This window comes from Suncus etruscus, chromosome 18 (genome assembly GCF_024139225.1).
Source record: "Suncus etruscus isolate mSunEtr1 chromosome 18, mSunEtr1.pri.cur, whole genome shotgun sequence".
NCBI lineage: Eukaryota > Metazoa > Chordata > Mammalia > Eulipotyphla > Soricidae > Suncus > Suncus etruscus.
The window spans coordinates 29777589-29792135 of record NC_064865.1 but is presented as its reverse complement, the minus strand read 5'-3'; the positions used below and the strand labels follow the sequence as shown (position 1 = coordinate 29792135).

General features: G+C 39.9%; 1 protein-coding gene across 1 annotated transcript in view; it reads right to left on the bottom strand.

Moving 5' to 3' along the window:
• Window positions 1–1913: 1913 nt before the first annotated feature.
• The window catches only part of DNAH8 (dynein axonemal heavy chain 8), a 406635-nt gene continuing 394001 nt past the window's right edge, over window positions 1914–14547 (bottom strand). Inside the window, 2 exon segments of the mRNA XM_049765310.1 lie at window positions 1914–2201; window positions 6191–6312. Of these exon segments, the coding sequence (XP_049621267.1) occupies window positions 1914–2201; window positions 6191–6312 (410 nt within the window).

The following is a 14547-nucleotide window of genomic DNA, read 5'->3' as shown; positions in this document are numbered from 1 at the left end:
TTTGTCTACGAACATTTATGCTACTGTGCTGAAATAGAATGAGAATGTGTCTTATCTGAAAACCAAAGCTTGGCTCACTGTGAAATGTCTCACTTCCTCTGTGCCTATCGTATATAGCTGGTGCTTTCGAATTTTTAGCCCAATTTAAGATTTTTCTTTTCAGAGCATTCTACCTTCCCAAGAGTATGTCTATGAAAGTGCCTAAACTCTGGAGAGAGTGACTGGTTACTTTCACTTAATATTTTTTTTGCATTTGAGAGGCATATGCTTTCTCATTGAGTCACCTTTTTAGACCTGCTTTTGTTTAAAACTACACTCAAATGCTCCAATGTTGAATCAGAATTAGGAGCATACTAGAGAACACAAATGACTTTTCCTGCCACTTGTAAAGGACACTAGACTTTGATGGCATTTTCTAGGATTTTCATTGGACCCCTCACCTGGAGTATTACTCGACTGTCTCCTTTCATGTATCATTTGTGTCTGAGACTGGAGACCAGGAGTGAGGTGGCCCAGGCCACTTGAATGCTCCCCTCTTTCAGAAGATATGGAGGGTAGGCAGCTTGTGAGTGCAGCTGGGCAAGCAATTGGTTCAAGATGGGAACTTTATAGAGACACTTCCTCACCATCCTGAAGCAGTCTGAGCATTCAATATAGAATCCCATCTGTTTTGTTAAATTGACAATTTCCTTTAGCAGGAAATAAAGGTTCATACTGAGTTTCAGACTAGCTACAGAGTAAGAAATAGCTTCACTTTGAAAGACTTTGCTTCTTAAGGCATTCAGCAATGTAACCTAATTTCATTTGATGGAGTTTGTTTTCCTTTCTCTAGTTGCTGCCTAGAAATGTGTGCTCTTCATTATCTCCTGCGGAGTTGGTGGGGGAAGGTAGTTGGGAGAGTGTGTGATGAAATGGAGACTCTGTGACTCTGGGTCTCTGAAGCACTTGAAAATAAAATAAAATTAAGTTCTATTAAGTAAAATTAAAGTAAATGGTATGAGTAGCTCTTCTAGTAGTTTGCCTGTTTCAAACACTTTCACACCACAGAACTGTAACTTGACAAGACCCAACCCACTTTTGTTTCACAAACACAGGAAAAAGTCAAAACTGCAGTGAATCCAGAATAATATGAGCAGTGACCATATCATGTGGTGATTTTATTCCAGGGAATCTTAGTTTTTAGTTAAGAAAAAAGTTGGAATCTACAAGGGTTTTTCTTTGGTATATACTAAAAGAGCATTCTTTTTTTTCTTGATATGCTTTTGGGCTATATTGAGCATTGCTAAGATTTTTCCTGGCTCTGCACTCAGAAATTAGTTCTGGTGGGCTTGGGGAACCTTATGAGATGCCAGGGATGCAACTTGGGTAAGCTGTATGCAAGGCAAATCCCCTACTCACTGCATCAACTCTCTAGCCACCAATAAATGCCATTGTTCTATTTTCCCCAAATTCAAACATTCCCAGTGTTCTAGTGTGGAACAAGGACTTCCTATAACAATTATTATGGGACTGAGAGCGAAAGATAGTACAGAAGTGAAGGTGCTTGCCTTGAATAGGGTCACACTCTCTTCAATCCCTAGCTTATGTTCACCCAGTATATGAGCTCCATCAGGAGTGATGCCTCAGAACACAGTTGGGAGTAGGCCCTGAGCATTATCATGTGTGGCCCTAAACCAAAACATAAGTCAAAATAAAGTATAAAATCTGATGGCCTGGAATAGGAGGCATCATCTTAGAATTTTGTCCTGTTGCTTAATGATAAAACCACATAAGAGACTGTAAAATGGCATTTTTTTTAATTGGAGCATGTGATCAAGTGATTCTCAGGGAGAAGAGATGCACTGGTGAAATTTCAGAGAACTATGGCCATGTGCATAGTCTGGATGGGCCTCCTCTGGGGTGTGGGGAAAGATTCATTTGATGTCACACAAAAGGGCCACTCCTCTCAGGATCCAGTGATCTGGAGACAAGACTGTTCGCAAATAGACCACTGTGATGAAGGTTAAGTCTGTGCGCCTGGGTTTCTTGTAGATGGGACACACATACAACTTGGGGTCCTTGGGTGCCGTGGAATTAATGGCAAAGATGTGTAGCACAGGCAGCTGTGAGAAGAGCACCTTGGGGGTGGATTCAGTGAGCTTCCCATTCCGGCGGTCCCAGGCTGCACCATCCATATAGAGCCCATAAATGTACACACCTTCCTGGAAGAGTCAAGCAGAAAGTAAAGGGGTTTTAATATCTTTGGTGCTGGTTTCTGGACATCTCTGAAGGCCACTTATTTGGAAAGAAATCAGAACTCAGTCTGAAAATCCCAACATGATGCTGAGATTGAAACCTAGCATCACATATGTAGCTTGACTGCCCTGGCAGATATGGTCCAAAAAACCAAAACAATCAGCTGTAATAAGTTGCCCAATGAAGAAATGTCACCTCATTGTATGTGAATGAAACACTGAGCCCAGTGGCTCTGTTTTTCTGGTTGAGTGCTAGTAACAGATAATGTGAACTGAATCAGCAGGGCCAATCCATTTTTGCAGGCAATCCAGTCTCCAACAGGCCCAGGTTGAGTCTGTGTGGGGTAGGAGCAGAAGAATAGGGTTTGATGCGAGTACTATGTGAGATTTCTACCCATCCTGTGACTCTAATGTCCCCCTCAGTCATAGGATTTGTGCTATGAAGGAAGATTTGTGCTGATAAGTCAGAAAAGCAAAAGCAGGAGCAGAGTGCCCAGAGGCTGAATGTGGTGGTAGTAGGGGAGATGTGAAGGAGTAGTGGAAGTAGTGAAGGAGTCCTTCCATAGGCAAAGACTGAACTGTCTTCTTATGTCTCCCTTTCATACAAATCACCCTTGCCTTAAGGTCCTCAACAATCAGTTTCACCACAGAGAGAGAGAGAGAGAGAGAGAGAGAGAGAGAGAGAGAGAGAGAGAGAGAGAGAGAGAGAGAGAGAGGAGAGAGAGAGAGAGGAGAGAGAGAGAAGACATGAGCATCAGCAGCACATACTATTTTGAGGTACTGTCTATTGAAGAGCACTAAAGTGACTTGAGGTTAAAGGTCACTATGGAGATGGTCTTGAAATAAACCATAAAGGGTGGACTGGGCTCAGAAAGATAAACAGAGGGACTACTTTCCTGAGCAAGAAAGATACCTCAAGAAAGGCAGGATGGAAAAAAAAATGGGCCCGGAGAGATAGCACAGCGGTGTTTGCCTTGCAAGCAGCCAATCCAGGACCAAAGGTGGTTGGTTTGAATCCTGGTGTCCCATATGGTCCCCCGTGCCTGCCAGGAGCTATTTCTGAGCAGATAGCCAGGAGTAACCCCTGAGCACCGCCGGGTGTGACCCAAAAACCAAAAAAAAAAAAAAAAAAAAGAAAAAAAAAAAAGAAAGGCAGGATGGGAGGAAAAAGTGGAGCATTTTTTTTTAAAGTGGAGCATTTTGATTAGCAGAGGGTTTATATAAAACAAGTTAGAACTTGACCACACAAGAGCCTAAACTCCAAGCTGAAGAGTTTGAACTTTATCTTGCAAGCAGTGGGAAGCCACAGAACATGTATTAGAAAGGAAAAAAAAAGGCTGAGGAGGCTCCCAGGGAGACTTCAATAATCACACAAGCTCTAGGTACAATTATGTGGAATATCACCACCATTTTTTTTTCTGTCAAGAAAGCCTAAGAGGTAGTAAATGCAGTTTTATGAGAAAAGAATATGAGGTCAGTTGCAAAGTCTTTTCTGGAATGTCCTTATGTGGGCTAACAGTGTAAGGGATATATTTTTTAATCCAAATCTCAAGTGTATGGGTGGACTTAAATACTTGAATGAATCAATGTGAATTCTATCAGCAAGTCTGTGGGTGACAATTACAACATGAACAATATAATCATGTAGGTCTAACCTGACAGAGATGTGTATCCTCCTTTCTTTTTTTTTTTTTTTTTTTTGGTTTTTGGGTCACACCCGGCGGGATTACTCCTGGCTGTCTGCTCAGAAATAGCTCCTGGCAGGCACGGGGGACCATATGGGACACCGGGATTCGAACCAACCACTTTTGGTCTGGATCGGCTGCTTGCAAGGCAAACGCCGCTGTGCTATCTCTCCAGGCCCGTGTATCCTCCTTTCAAAGTCATCATTAGAAGGTGGAATATACTAAACAGTGTATGTCCTAGAATTCAGGTCTACCCAGAACCTCAGAAAGTCATTATCTAGAAATAGGACCTTTTTTGATGTACTAAGAAAAGGTCATACGGGTGGAGGGTGGATCCTAAAGAAGAGAAGTCATAGAAATGTGTACAATTAACAGTGCAGGAAGGCCAAGGACACAGAGAGAGCCAAGGACTGCCAGCACCCACTATGATTAGGAAAGAGACAGAGAGCACATTTTTCCCTCAGAGCCTTCAGGACAAATTGAGTCTGCTGAGAGCTTGAATTCACTTCTATGAGACAATGGATACTGTTTTAAACAGGTAGTTTCTAGTGCTTTGGTAGAACAGTCTTAAGAAACTCAGATGATTCTTGATATCAGGAATCAGGGTATAAAAATGACTATATATAGGGGGAGTGACTTTGGAATTACATAATAAGAAGCTGTTGGAATTTTGAGGTACATGATACATCTAAGTTGCCCTGTATTTAGAGACTGCAGATGGGATTGTGGAGACCACAGAGGCTTCTAAGAAGCTGAAAATAAGGACCATGTTCTTGGAAACTCTTGGAAACTGGAGGAACAAAGACTTCTTATAAGGAGCTAAAGGAGTCAGTAGTAGTAAATTTCAGGTCCAGTCATCTTAATTGAATATAAATTGAATGAAAATTAGAAAAAGCAAAGGGGTGGGGCTGAGATCTGAACCAAACCTGAATGATTCCATTTAATTTTCATAACCATCTCTAATGATGTTGAACAATCAACCTTGTTTTACAAATAAAGGCAGAGCCTCAAAACAAGCTCAGAGGAAGCCGGAGAGATGGCACTAGAGGTAAGGTGTCTGCCTTGCAAGCACTAGCCAAGGAAGGACCGCGGCTCAATCCCCTGGCATCCTATATGGTCCCCTCAAGCCAGGGGCAATTTCTGAGCGCTTAGCCAGGAGTAATCCCTGAGCATCAAATGGGTGTGGCCCAAAAACAAAAAACCAAAACAACAACAACAACAAAAACAAGCTCAGAGTCTTATAGTGTGTGCCTAGCAAGAGCAAGGCTGTAAGCTCAATCCCAAGGGCCACCTCTGCTCTTTGTGATTGACAACTGCTTTTATAGCTGTGATCCCTAGCACCATAAGTAATATCTGGCCACACCAGAGTTAAGAGTGTGCAAACAGCACAGATAAAGGGGTACAACCCCAGAAATAGCCAACAAGTGTGAGCCCTGGTGAGCACCACAGTTCTATGTGCAGATATCACAGCTTAGTGTGTATCAGTATAAGTGTGAGAAAGATAAAGTAAGAAATAATAAGAGGGAATAAAAGAGAGAACAAGAGAGCATATTCATTATTACAAAAATGATCACCTGAGTTGGTAAGTGTCCAAGCACTGAATCACAGAAGTATCTGCTCATTTGGGGGCCTCACCCTTTCCTCCAGCTGTCCTCCCACTCTCATCTTTCCACTCATGGAATTCCATGTTAGTAGGAGACAATATGAACATGGGGCAAGAGTCCATGGCTGTTTTGATGCTGGGCTCCATTGCTGTCCAAACACAATTCTGTGTGTACCAGATGGCAGTTGCTGGAGACTGGGGAGAATCTTTTTCAGCAACCACAGGAGTGACTCGTGATCATAAAGAAGTGTAGTCTGAGACCATAGGTATATTTGAAATGATTGGAACATATGTCTGGTATGCATGTGACCTGAGCATGTCATGGTTGCTTGAGAGCCACTGTACTCTTGCACTGCTGAGTCAAAGCAGTACCACATGTGAGGCTCTGAGCACTGAACTGTCTGGTCCATTCTCTCTGATTGAATGTCCTGTTTATAGCACCACAGCCCTGAGCACCTCTTGCTAGACTTTCCCCATTCAAAAACTAAAATGCAGTTTGCAATCTGTGAGGATCCAAGGAGTTCCACTTTGGCAGAAGGAGGGAGCTTTGCTATTATCCCTCTTCTGGTTATACCTGGGAAATATTTGAATTTTTAGAGATGGTACTCAAAGGTCATTCTACAGTAGAACTTTAATTTCAACAATGGTGCTTGTTAAGTGGTACTTACCACAGGAGGTGTCACGATTTCCTCCTTGGTCTGCCGAAGAACCTCATTGTGGATGGTCACAGAGTCCAGGGCCCAGCCTTTGTGGGCACGAGTAACTTCCTGCCTCATGGCAGTGAGGAAGCCTTAATAAGAAAGAAATCTGGTGATTCTTGCTGCTGCCACTTTAGAGACAAAAAGGTGTTTCTCAACAAGCATTTAAAGTTAGCTGCTTATCCTCTCCGAATATGCTCCCATCCAAGTGGAGTCCAGCTCAGACCTGGGGCAGAGGGCACTTCTTACAGTGCTTTGTTTCTATGGAGATCTTTGAAGAGCTGAGTATTTCTCACTCACTGGCTGACAGTCAGGAAAGCAGCAACCCATTTTGCCTCAGACAAGGCCTTGGTTGGAAATGCTCCTGGGATTTCAACTCACTTGAGTCCCATAAGGATTGTAGTCCAGTCCTAGCTTATAGTATCTCTGTTTGAAATGACAATGTCTAAGAATAAGACTGAAATGGGAAAATATTCTGAGAATAGCATTCCAATTAAAAATCAAATCAAACCATTATCATGCTTCTATTTGCTATAATGGAACAATTTCATTTAGTCTAAGGAAGTAGGCATAATGCCAAAACCCAAAGCCCAACTTCCTCTTTGATCAAACAAAGCAATCACGCCTGAAAGGAGATCTCCATGTTTTAATGGTGCTTAATACATTTACTTTAAGACAATATATGCTTCGTGTATTGTGGATTTTTTTTAAAGCTTAATATTTGCAAACCATGTCATTGAATTCCATAAGTGAAGTCATTCTCAGAGTGTAACACTCGGCTTTTGAAACCCTACAACAAACTACAAAATGGACTTTAAAACCTTAGGGAAATTAACATCCCCCACACATACATACATAACACACACATATACAATACATACATATGGGTTTTTTTAGGGAGGGTGGTTTTTGGGCCACATCCAGTGATGCTCACGGGTTACTCCTGGCTATGTGCTCAGAAATTGCTCCTGGCTTGGGGGACCATATGGGATGCCAGAGATTGAACTGAGGTCTGTCCTGAGTCGGCTGCATGCAGGCAAACACCCTACCACTGTGCTATTGCTCCACGTGCATATGTTTATATATGTTTTATATATCCATTTTTATATATAAACATGTATATGTTTGGGTTTCTTTATTGATATTGGAAATCATGAATAAAAGTAAGCTTTTATCTAGCTACTATTAGAGAATTCTGAGAGTTGGTATTGCATGAACCAATACTTAGTGATTTTATTGATATATCCTGGGTCACATCAAGTAAACAGGGACCACTACTCCTGTGGGGGTGATTTGTTGCTTAGGGAAATATGGGTCACTATGGCTTCCTACATGCAAAGCATGTGCCCAGCTAATTAAGTTGTATCTATGGTCTCCAAATTAGAAATAGGTGAGCAGGTTTGGGTGGAAAGGGCATTTGAAAGTAATAATTACAATATTTACATTAATTATATTATAGCAAATGACAATTATAATGTAAAATGTTATTTTATACAGCAAATAATAAATTACAATGTAATAATAATAAATGAATTATGACTCAAATTAATTCATTACACCAAAGCAGAATAATATAAAGTTAATGAGCAGAATACTATGGAGTTAGAAAGAATAGGTCTGAAGGGGCGAGAGGGATAGCAAAGCATTTGAAAACTCTGGAACCACATCCACTCACCACTCTCTTGCCTCCAGCACTATTTGTTGTGATTGTAGAAGTTTCCTGCACTGCAAGACCCAAGTAGCTCTTGCTTCTCAGGCTCTAGCACTGAATTTCCAGGACCTATTATCTATGTATGTTTAGTATTATTTCCCAGACTCTCTGAAAACTGCTTTGGAAGCCTTTTTCAAAACACACACATATACACATGGCCCCTAGGCTGGCTTACTAAGAAAACAGAGTTCTCCATGGATATTAAATTAAATCTTGTGGAGGTGCTCATTTGTTTGTTAATGCCTTCATTTGTCTTCCATCTCTCAAGAGTGGCCAGCCTGTACCAGGCAATGCTCTAGTGAGGTGACCACAGAAAAGAGATCCTGATTTAAACCTTCCACCATGGGAATTGGGAGGCAGAATACAGAACGCAGAGCCATGCAGAGTAAAGTTTATGGAGGAATGGGGTTGTTTGCAACAACAGCTCAGGGAAGGCTGAATTGAGAAGAGGGAGTTGAAGATGACAACTGAAAGATATGTAGGAGTTTTCAAGGTAGGACTTTTAGTCAGAGGAACAGTAGATATAAACACTTGGGAGTCCAGACTGAAGGTGAAGATGTGGTGGATTGTATGCAAGCAAAAAAAAAAAAAAAAGTCAGGACCTTTTAGGGTCAGGATTTGACTTGATTTGGGGAATGTGGAAAATCACTAAATAGTCAGTGTAGGTGAATGATTTGATTGTAATTGCCTCTTACAAGGTGCTGTCACTAAAACAGGATTTGGGGCGCTAAAAGTGATCCCTTGCATTAATTTAAAAGAAAACTGGGTTAATATATCAGAATAACTGATTGAAGTGATTTCATAGTTGATTCATATAAAGCCAAGAAGGCTTTATGAAAACGAATGTCTCATAAGAAAAGGATCATTTTGCAATACCTATAGGAAGTAGTATACATGGTGGGGGTCTGCCTGGCAGTGAATTATGGTCTTGCTCCTTCAGATTCCATGGCTAGAGGCACCTGAGGGGATCTGATTAGCATTCAACTATACAAATTGCCATGTGAAATATTAGGGTTCCCATATTTGGTGAGTAAAACAAACATTTTCTGCTTTTGTCTATCTATGATCTGGATGACCATGGTAGTAAAATCTTCTCATTCTTCCTTCTAAGTCACTCCATGAAAACATCATTTCACTCAACATTAAGGGTGCATCCAGGTGGTGTATTAGACACTATGTAGCCAAGTAGAGTACTGGAAATTAAATTGACCCTATTTTATGATATTTTAAAATTCATGACTGATATATGACTCTACAAGGTCTTAATGCAAAAGATATGAATCCTGATCTTAGCCATTTATCTGCACAAGTTGAATAATTGAATTTTCCTATGACATTTTAAGTTCCAACTAAATGGCAAATTTGACCTTGCAGTTAAGATGATGCCACAGGTGTCAAAAGAAGAATAAGTGCGATTCCTGTCATATAACACATCTGCTTCAAAGACTTCAGTGTTTTTCAGAAACTCAGAGGAAAAAAAGTGCAATTCAGAAGGCACCAGCTCCTATCTTTCCACACTGGAGAGCATGCACCCCGCTGCCCGACAGCCACACCGACCCTCCCAAAGTTCAGGAAGCTTTCTTAGTCAATGGAAAACACATTATCCTTGTGCTATAAAGAAAAGAAAATGTTAAATCATCTGGCAGTGAACAGGGATTAATGACTATTTTTCTCAACTCTTGAAGCTTTTGTTTTGGTTTCATAAAAGATGATCCTGATCTTGTACAATTCAAGCTACAGTAAATTTGCTGGATATTTTTTGTTATTGTATTTATATCTTTTTCATTTGTTTTTTTCTATAGTTGGTGATGCTCAAGGCTACTCTGCTCCCTGCTAGGAGGTTGCTCCTGGCAGTGCTCAGAAGAGCATGATGTACCAGGGATCACACTTAAAGCTTCCACATGCAAGTGCATGTGCTCCAGTACTTTCAGCTTTATTGTATACTTTATTGTATTCAGAAGAATGGCTGATCACTTTTATACACTGATATAAAATCTGATATAATCAAAACTCCCAGTTTTCTGAAATCTGTCTAATTTTAAAGGATTATTCACATATTTTTCTTTAAAAGGTCTTTAAAAACAGTATTTTTTTCCTGACACCAATTTAGTTGTTATAATCCATAAATCAAATTTCCATAATTAGTAATGGGAAAGTGATTTATATATTCATATGTTTGAAATAAAAAAACAAAAGGTTGAGGAAAGTCTTCAACAAAAATAATCTTCTATTCTTTGTGAAATATAACCACCCACATGAAAATGGGTGATTTGACTATTCAAACCACTGAGTTACATGTGGTCTAAATGAAATGCTTTAAAAACACTTTTCCCTTCAACTGCACACAGCTATAATGAATTACCAAATCACTTAAATCACTTGTCAAGGTTGTTCTTTTAAAAATTCACTTTTAAACTAGGATTACATCTTGGGAGTTTAGGCCTAAAATAACACTTGTTACGTCTTAATTCCTATAATATTAGAAATGCAACATTTTAGCAAATTAATTACTATTGTTTGACTTATGCAATCAGTCAGAAAGCTGTCAAGTGCTTTAAGTGTAATTTCAAACAAGATCGTAGAAAATATGCAAGAAGAAACCAGGCAGGTTGGTGTTCACCATTTTATAAAGAGTTTGTTGGCTTTCTGTAGCAAAGGTCCTGCAGGCACTGCTTCCTTCTTTAATAAATGAACCAGTCCTTATGTAATAGGCTTTGGGCTGGACAGTGTTTCCTGTCTTTTCTGTTGCTAAGGTTCCCTAAAGTATCTTTGAAGATGAGGAGAAATGATGTTCCTGCCACAAGTTTATGACAGGTAGTTTTTCCCCCAAATGAGAAGCAAATGGAGCTCATTGGTAAGTTAAATAAAAGGGCAGAAATCATTAAACGAAGATGAGGTTGATTCACCTAGTTGAACAAAAACGTGTCTGGCTTCTTTCCAGTGGCTTTGTTAGATGCCATGAGTTCTAATTTTTGTTTTGTTTTGGCTTTTGGGGCTACCCCCAGCAGAGTTCAGAGTTTACACCTGGTATGCTCAGAAGATCATATGAAATACTGGGAACTCATGTTGGCCTCATACAAAGCAGGCCTCAAGTGAGTTATAGATTTTTGTATTGTTGTTTTGCAGTAGTTTTACCACTACTAAAACTGCAAATATAGAATGGTTGAAAACTATTAATCTTTAGTTACTAACTGCCAGTCTATGGACTGGTGTTTGCTCAGGTAGCCTTTGGGAATAAAATAAGAATAAAAACCTCATTCAAGATTGAATCTTTAAATTAACTGAAAAACAGAACTTTTAGAGGTGGAACCTGGAATCTATTTTCAGGAATAATTCAGGAAAAGTGCTCTTATAAGAATGGAATTTTGGGACCAGGTGGGATAGTACAGTGAATAAAATGCTTGGCTTACATGCTGCAGACTCAGGTTCAATCCCCAGCATCCCATACGTTCTTCTGAGCACCACAAGGAGTAATTCCTGAGTACCATTGGTATGGTCTCTCCAAAAACAATAGAGTTCTATATTACCAGGTACATTAATGGTGAGGCTTTCATGACTATCAAGACCTCCAAATGAGGCCCATGGGACATGATAGCAGGCCACAGTTCTTGGCATATTAGAACTGCCAGGGGAGTGTTCAAGGAGATGAATTATCCTGACTCTAAATGCCTCCTTCCTGAAGATTCTGATCCCCTTGTCTGGACCTCCTGCATCAATATATGTTAAAGACTCTCAGGTGATTCATCTGTGCAAACTGAGCTGCAACCTCTCCATAAAAAGATCATCAAGACAGGCATTTGACAGCTCACTGACCTCTATTTGTTTAGAAAACAAATTTGACAATCGAGAGAGCAATGCCTCAAGACTCTGCTGACATATGAGCTGTTACTCCAGAGTTCGAAGAAATACAGATGTTCTCTGCTATGCTAAGATTCCAAGACATAGCAAGTACAGCAAAAACTGAGCAAAGGTAGGTGAGCTAGGGCTCACTCTCTTGGCCATGTCAGGCCATGTCATGGCCTGAGATGTGGTTTTTAACTGACACTGCTCTATTTTATCAATGTGCTGTACAAAGTTCCCTCTCACCTTTCACCTCCATTCCAAACCTTTTTTCCGGGGCCCTCTGTAGAGGTTCTGTAGTTAATGAATATTCTCCACCTGCTCAGAGAACATCTTCTCCATATTCTTGCCTGTATTAGATCTTGGTTCAAGTCTGAAGATACTGTCCCTCTCAAAGCTTGTGCTATCCTTAATATTAATTTTGGGAATCATATTCCCTGGCCATATACTCCCTTTTGTCCATGTCAAATATTCTCATGCAACCAAGTAACTGAGTGTCTTACCATCACTTAGGCCCCAGTCACAGTCTTGACCTCTCAAGCCTTGACCTTATCATCTCTGAAGACTTTCTCAACTCAATCCTTTTACTTCATTACTTGTCTTTTGTCTAGATTCATCTTTTTCATCACTTACCTAACTAAGTCTGGATGAAGCCAAACATTCTATTTTCACAATCATATGCCATTACAGCTTTCCACCTGGGTTAACTATTACCAAATGCTTGCTCGGGGCCCTGGTTAGCTCTCTTCTCCAACTACTCATGATATTCTCCTTAAATTCCTCCTTATTCGCAAGTTACTTTCTCTTTCTTCAAGAGAAAATAGAAGCTTCTGAGCAGAATTCCCATTATTCTTGTCATCAAACATACAAATTCACTTGCATCCACATTCTTCGTTCTAATTACCTAATTGAATGGCAAGGTTAGCCTGAGGAGTATCTCACTTAAAAGTCATTGCCCTTTTATTCCTATAGTGCCTTCATCCTAGTATCTTCAGGGTCTCCTCTTTCCTCTCTCCTCACTCTTCTTTTTTCTCTCCTGTATTAGCTCTTCTTCTTTCCTCTATTCTCCCCTCTCCACTTTTATCTTCTCTTCTTTCTCCCCCTCCACTCTTCATCCCTTCCCTGTCCTTCCTCTACTCTAACTCCTTTCTCTTCTCCTCCTTTCACTCTCTCTTCTTTTCATCTGTCTCCTCTCCTATACTCTTTACACCTCACATAGTGTTTTAATATGCTTAAACCTGTCCATTATTAAAATAAAAGTAGGAGCCAAATAGCACAGCAGAAAGGACTTGTCCTGCACACAACCAATCCAAATTTAATTCTTGTTATCACATATATGGTCCCCAGGCCCCATTAGATGATGCCTTGCAAAATAGTCAGAAATAAGCCCAGAACACTACCAGTACAAACACAAAATAAATAAAAAACACAAATAATATATATATTCTTATAAGTATTCCCACTTGCTCACACTATATCAAGCCGAAATTCTTGAGAACATTACCACATTGCCCATATTATGCATGTTTCTCCAGCTCCTTTACTCTCATTCATAGAGTACTTCACTAACTCATCCTCTCTACTGAGATCTCTCTGACCAACATTCTTCTTGTTGAAATGCCATCTGACTACTGGCCTTGTCATACTTGATCTCTGGCAATGTCTGCACTACATTCTCCCTTTTCTGATTGCTTCCTGGATACCAGGATATCGTGGGTTCCTTTTTCCAAGGTGCTTGGAGCTGATGGGACCATTCATCAAAATCTGGGTATTCTGGAGGTTAGTTATTTTCATGTGTTTGTTTAGAAAGTTGCTAAGGCTTACAGAAAGACAGGACAGTCTATAGAGGAGCCTGGTAGAGAAGAATCATAATTTTTCACTTTTGATGAATCATAGGTGAATATGAATATATCTAAGTGTAAGAAGTACTAAAGTCATCAATAAGGGTTCCAGGGCCAAAGGAAGCACTTTTCTGAGAAGGAAAAGCATCTTTTTAAAGTGATAGGAGGACCAAGGAAAGTAATAAACTGAAGTTAAGAGTCAGAATCCTAGTTCACTAAAACAAGTCAATAAGTTAGCGGCACTGAGCCATGCCCTTCAACCTCACAAAAGTCAAATGGTGATAATCCACATAGAAATTTTGAATCCCTGCAGTTAACTATTAATAGTCTGCTGTTAATGAGAATCTTACCAATAACATACACAGTTGATTAACACAGGCTTTTTATATGGTATGTATTATAGACCATGCTCTGCAATAAAAGAAGCTAAGAATAAAATAAGGAATGTATATTTGTATGTTGTATCATATTTATTAATAGCCTGAGTTTATTTTTTTGCATATTAGAAAATGTATATAATTGGAGTCAAGCAGTTCAAGAAACAATAGGGACAACTGTACAAACAACAGTTTTTTTTTATCTACTTCTGTTATAGGAGGTAACAGAAAGGCCACTAGAATTGGTAACTTTGGGGAGAGCAATTTCAGTGTTGTTATGAGGTCATCAGCTTACATGGGACTAGATTGTTGCTGAAAGATAATTGTGCAGAGGACAGAATTGTAAGAGAGAGATTTTTACTGAAACCAGGACATCTAAACCCATAGCAAGGAGAATGAGTCTTATTTACTTTAGGCATTTTTAAGGTGTTCACAGCTCAATTGTTTTGTGATTCGAGGACAAGACAGGTGGAAGTGGAAGTTCACATTAGACTGAGAAGGTCCAGTCACTAAATTCTCATAGATGTTAGAGGCAATTATCCTAGCAGTTATAGAGTC